This window comes from Quercus suber, unplaced genomic scaffold, assembly GCF_002906115.3.
Source record: "Quercus suber isolate HL8 unplaced genomic scaffold, Cork oak 2.0 scaffold_14, whole genome shotgun sequence".
Taxonomy (NCBI): Eukaryota; Viridiplantae; Streptophyta; class Magnoliopsida; order Fagales; family Fagaceae; genus Quercus; species Quercus suber.
This window is the reverse complement of record NW_027069479.1, coordinates 631,668-637,816: the sequence shown is the minus strand read 5'-3', so window position 1 is coordinate 637,816 and position 6,149 is coordinate 631,668. Positions and strand designations below refer to the sequence as shown.

Genomic DNA, 6,149 nt, shown 5'->3' with positions numbered 1-6,149 from the left:
CATGAATGATATTATTGGGAATAAAATAGTTGTTTTGTCTTAATTTTTGAACAATATAGCCAAATAGCCCTATTTTCAAACTATTTAGCAAAATACCGCTGTTTTGGAAATTGACATTGTTGATGTTAAGTTCTACCTAGAACTCGACATTAGAAATGCGTTTTTTGTCACTTAAAATTTTTTTGAAAATTTTGTGCTGAAATGTCAAGTTTTGCTTAAAATATGCATAAAACTCGACATTAACAATATCGAGTTCCAAAACAAGAATATTTTACTACATAGTTTGAAAATTGGGCTATTTGGCAACATAATTCAAAAATTAAGGCTAAACAACCACTTTTCCCAATATTATCGCACTACCTATCCCTGGAAATCTGGTCTATAAAAACAGCTTATTCCTATTTTCTAAATAATGAAGGTGCTGTACACAAGACATTATGGGCTCATCAAAATGTCTCCTCATTTCCGTTATCTTGCCTTTCTTCTTGTCAATACTTCATTTTCTGAATAGTTGCTCCTCTTTTTCAACTCAGCCATTGTGCAATGATTTTGAGAGTTTTGCCCTGTTGCAATTCAAGCAAAGCCTAAAAATAAATGTGAATGCTTCTGGTGACCCAAAGATTTCATCGTGGAACTCTGGAGAGAGGAACGATTGTTGTTCATGGGAAGGTGTCCTATGTGATGCTGGCACAGGTCACGTGATTGGCCTTGACCTCAGTAGCAGTCAACTGTACGGCTCCTTCAACTCCAGCAGCGGGCTTTTCCATCTGGTGCACCTTCAAAAGCTCAATCTTGCTGGCAATGACTTCAATTATTCTCAAATTCCCCCAAGTATCAGGTACCTCTCAAACTTAACACATCTCAACCTCTCCCTGACAAATTTCAGTAGTCAAATTCCACCAGAAATCTTTGAGCTCTCCAACTTGGTGTCCCTTGATCTCTCATTCAATCCACTGAAACTCCAAAAACCAGGTCTAAAAGGTCTATGTGAAAACTTAACCAGCCTCAAACATCTTTATCTCGATGAGGTGGACATATCTTCCCCTGTACCTCATACCATGGCAAACTTGTCTTCTTTGATGTCTCTTGGCCTGAGCGGTTGTGGACTATATGGTGAATTTCCTATAGAGATTTTCAAGTTAAGAAATCTTCAATTCCTCAGTGTGCATGACAATCAAGATCTCAGAGGATATCTACCAGAATTTCATAGTAGCAGTCCACTTCAAATATTGAGACTTGCAGACACCGGTTTCTTTGGTAAGCTTCCAGATTCAATTGGAAACCTACCATCTTTATATGAATTGGACATCAATACTTGCAATTTCTCAGGTTTGATACCGACTTCAATTGGTAACCTTACCACTCTTATCAATTTGGACCTTTCAATTAATAATTTTTTCGGGCAGATCCCTTTTTCATTGGCCAACCTCACACAACTCAGTCAACTAGATCTTTCCTATAATAGTTTCAGTCCACAGACCTTGTCTTGGCTTGGTAAGCAAACAAAACTCACTCGTCTGGTCTTAATAAATACCAGTTCATATGGTGACATTCCATCTTCTCTTAAGAACCTGACCCAGCTTACCATATTAAAACTTTCCCTAAATCAACTAACTGGTCAAATTCCATCTTGGCTTGTAAACCATACCCAATTAACTGTGTTGAATCTTGGGTTCAATGAATTGCATGGTTCTATTCCACAATCAATTTCTAGACTAGTGAATCTCGAATACCTGAGTCTAACTGGAAATAATTTCAATGGCAGTGCCAAATTTGACTCGTTTTTAAACCTAAAAAATCTTACTAAACTCCAACTTTCAGGAGTCCATTTATCATTCCCCCTCGCTTCCACTGTCAACTACAATACTCCAAAGCTTAAGCTTTTAGTATTGGTAGCATGTAACTTGATTGAGTTCCCAATTTTCTTGCGTTTCCAACATGAATTGGAGGCTCTGTATCTTTCCAACAACGATATTCATGGTCAAATACCAAAATGGATATTCAACATGGGAAAACAAACACTCTTATTTTTGGATCTAAGTTTCAACTACCTTACAGGTTTTGAGTCTTTCAACCACACTTCACTTATTCTTCCATGGGCTAGTTTACTTATTTTGAGCCTTGATTCCAACAAGCTGAATGGGTCACTCCTAATTCCACCACCTTCCATTGTCCAATATAGTGCCAGAAGCAATGCACTGACCGGGAAAATCTCACCATTGTTTTGCAATCTCAGCTCAATTGAAATATTAGATCTCTCACACAACAACTTGAGTGGCATGCTTCCACAATGCTTGGACAACTTGAGCAAATTCTTGTTAGTGTTGAGCTTACGGAACAATGATTTCCGTGGAATACTTCCTACAACATACATGGAAGGAAGTACATTGAAAGTGATGGATGTGAGTTATAATCAACTCGAAGGGCAGATACCAAGATCATTATCCAATTGCACAATGTTGGAGATTCTTCTTCTTAGTAACAATCAGTTCAATGACATTTTTCCCTCTTGGTTGGGGAAGCTTCCAAGTTTGAAGGTTCTAAGTCTACGATCTAATGGGTTCCATAGTTCAATTGGGAAACCTAAAAGCAATTTTGAGTTCCCTAAGTTACACATCATTGATCTCTCTGACAACAAATTCACAGGTAATTTGCCATATGAGTACTTCCAATGTTGGAACTCCATGAAAGTTGCGAACTTGACTTACAGTAAGGTTGGCAACCTCACATACGCGGTCTCAATGGCCAACCCCATATATTTGATTGTTTTATTTACGATCACATCACAAAATTTTGTATGGTATGGGTACTTTAGTTTTTCCCTGGAATTAACTAACAAAGGCATCAAGATAGTGTATGAAAAGGTCCAAGATACTCTTAAAGTCGTTGATCTCTCAAACAATAGATTTGAAGGAGAAATTTCAGAAGTCATTGGAAATTTAAAGGGGCTTCATTTGCTCAATTTATCCAACAATTGTCTCACTGGTCATATTCCTTCATTATTGGGGAACTTGACGGAACTTGAGTCTTTGGATTTTTCTCAAAACAATCTCTCAGGACAAATTTCTCAACAATTATTGCAACTCACATTCCTTGCATTCTTCAATGTCTCAAATAACCACCTCACGGGTCCTATTCCACAAGGTCAACAATTTGCTACATTTCAAAGTAATTCATATTTGGGAAACACAGGTTTGTGTGGTAGCCCTTTAACCAAGAATTGCGAGACATCAACACAACCACCGCCAAATCCCAAACAAGGTGAAGGTTCAAATTTCCCAAGTAAATCTGACTGGGTAGTTATAATGATGGGATATGGAAGTGGGTTAGTAGTTGGATTAGTTATTGGGAATAACCTGAACATAAGAAAGTTAGAGCGGGTTGTCGAGAATTTAAGAAGAAGACAATAAAAATTATTGAAGAAGGGGAAAAATGAAGGGATGTACAACAGTTGTATTTGATTCACCAAGCTTTTTGTCATAAATTTTCGCACATGATGTTGTTCTTCATTTTAGTAGATGTCTATATTAATCTAGCGTATATCTATAATAATGTACTACGTTGTTGAATATTTTGGCATTGTACTTTTTCCTATTGTTTTTTTTTTTACTGTTGTTTTGTATAATTTGATAGTTACATTATGCCAGGGGGGATTTGAACCTTGGAGGAGGGGTTTGAGTTACATGCCTCTTGGTGGCATTAAAATATTACATGTTTAATATTTATAGAGAAAATTATATTTTATCATCCTATATTATACTTCGAATTACACTTTGTATACTAATTTTTTAGAATGCATGGTTTGCACATTAGTCTTCGACAAGACTTTGAATCTGCACTTCACGATCTCCAATCAACAAGTTGGACTTTGAAAATTGTGGAGGTCTTGCGTCATAAATTCTTTAAGACTTTATGGGCTTGGGAAAGAGTTAGATCTTTAGATAATATGGTCTAGCGCCATCTATGATCAAATTTATCTATCCATTTTTGAAGCCAAGAGATTCATGGTTGATCCGGAATGCAGAATTTTTTTTTGGGGGGGTGGGGGGGTATGTATGGATGCTATATATGTCTTCATTATCTTATAAACAGATGAACTTTAATCAAATATCAATAGATAGAGTGAAAGAAGAACAATAGTACCAGATTTGTAGTGCTATATCTATTTTGATTATATTCTTTTTTATTTCTATTTTGTAAACTATGCGGAAATTATGTTAAAATAAATTCTAAAAAAAAATTGATTTGCTTGTGACTGTGTGGCTTCCTAAATATTTGAGTTTAATGGAATGCAATTTACTTTTTTTTTTTTTTTTTTTGAGAATACTAAATATTTTTAACACACACACAAGGAGAGTGGAGAATGTCTTAAAGAAACTTACAGTGGTATATATCCAAAACGAGCCTACCTCTTGAATATACAACATAGAACTTAAACTTCTTTAACTACAATTTACTTTCTTAAGCCTGAAAGTAAAAGTACCTTCACAATGACTTCAATACTAACATAGTATTTTCATTTTTATTTTTATTTTTTGTGTAAGGTTCTATTACTCTTTTAACTATTTTGGTGGTTACCAATCACATAAAATTTATTGAACAAATACACAAGCTTCAAATTGGAATAAATGAAATTTTTTTACGATGCTCATTATTTTATCTTTTTGTCTTAAAATGTAACTGCATGTAATAAATAATCCCACAATAAATCAGTAGCCTGTTCATATGCGTGCTTATTAGTTTTTTGTTTTTTATTTTTTTTGGCAAGTTTGAGCTATAATTTTCTAAACTATACCTATGGCTTTTCTTTTTATCATAAATTTTGATATCCTAAGAATATATAAAAGTTCAATATTGAGAAATATAATAAGAGCCTTTGAGCATGGCCTACCTACGAGTGATTAGAAGTCAAAAGGAATTTTTTCATCCAAATGAAAGGTCTTCTTTGAGCATGTGCATATCGTTATGTGTCATTAAACAAAAAAATTCCAATTTAATTTTAAGCAACTTGAAAATTGGATAATAATTATAGAATACTAGCCTTTACGCATGTCCATAATATCTAAAACACCCTTAATAATTATTTGTCATTATTTTCAAACAAACAAACAAGTGAGGGTATATATATAAGTAAATTGATCTTCATATACTATCCCACGTTTGAATACAAATACACATTAGAATTCCTACTATACCATGTTTAACTCCCATAATACTCTTTTTTCATACAAATTTTAAAAAACTCCATATAAAAGTTTAAAAGCAAAAGACTTGCTTATAAGTCAGTACGAAACATATACATTTACTTAGGGTAAAGAGTCAAAACTCACCGTTGCACACCTGATAAGTTTGAGCTGGATTTTTATTTTTTTTTATTATTTATTATTAGGACATTAGATAAAATGTTCTAAGACATGAAAGATGGAGGAGAATTATAGAAAACTCTTCTTAAAATAAAAAAAAAAAGAAAAAAAGAAAAAAGAACCGTCAGTGTTAAAACAAAATTGAGCTAAAAGGAGAAAGGACAGAGTCCGTGATTGAAAAGATGGGATCATGTCATGGGAACACATGATCAAAGCAAACGCCTTATTTGACATCATTTCATGCTTTTAGTGTTTCAAATTTTGTGTTTGCGAATTTTATTTTGAGCTGAAACAACTATTTTGGGACATAATATAAATGAATTATTAGAATTAAACTTTTTTTTTTTTTTTGCCTTACTTAGATTGAAAGTATAATGTGAACAATTTTCGCTAAACAGTCTTAACTTGAATTACTCTTGCATCAACATTAGCATTTTTTTTTTTTTTTTTTAAATGTTGGTTTGATAAAATGTCTTTATCAACCCTAGTATTTTTTTTGTTTTGGATGTCCTTAGGTAAGACATTTGGAGCACTCTAAACATTTATACACTTAGGTCCAACCAGATTTGTTTGATTTTTATTTTTAATTTTTAATTTGTGTGTGTGTGATAATTGGCACATTAAAGAAATACTATATAAGTTTCAAACTAATGGGGTCTGTGGAACAACAGAAACATGGTACGCCATGGGGTAAAGTGTAAAAGCCCGGAGCTGATAGCCTGTGAGGTGGCTACTTATACGAGGGAAGTCAGATAGCTTAAAAATGTAAAGAATAGACCACTTCAA

General features: G+C 33.8%; 1 protein-coding gene across 1 annotated transcript; it reads left to right on the top strand.

The window, feature by feature from the left end:
* The first annotated feature begins 403 nt into the window (after nucleotides 1-403).
* On the top strand, nucleotides 404-3,752 carry LOC112008467 (receptor-like protein 6). Its single transcript, XM_024040796.2, has one exon. The coding sequence runs from the start codon at nucleotides 438-440 to the stop codon at nucleotides 3,408-3,410; it is 2,973 nt and encodes a 990-aa protein (XP_023896564.2). The 5' UTR covers nucleotides 404-437; the 3' UTR covers nucleotides 3,411-3,752.
* The last annotated feature ends 2,397 nt before the right edge of the window (nucleotides 3,753-6,149 follow it).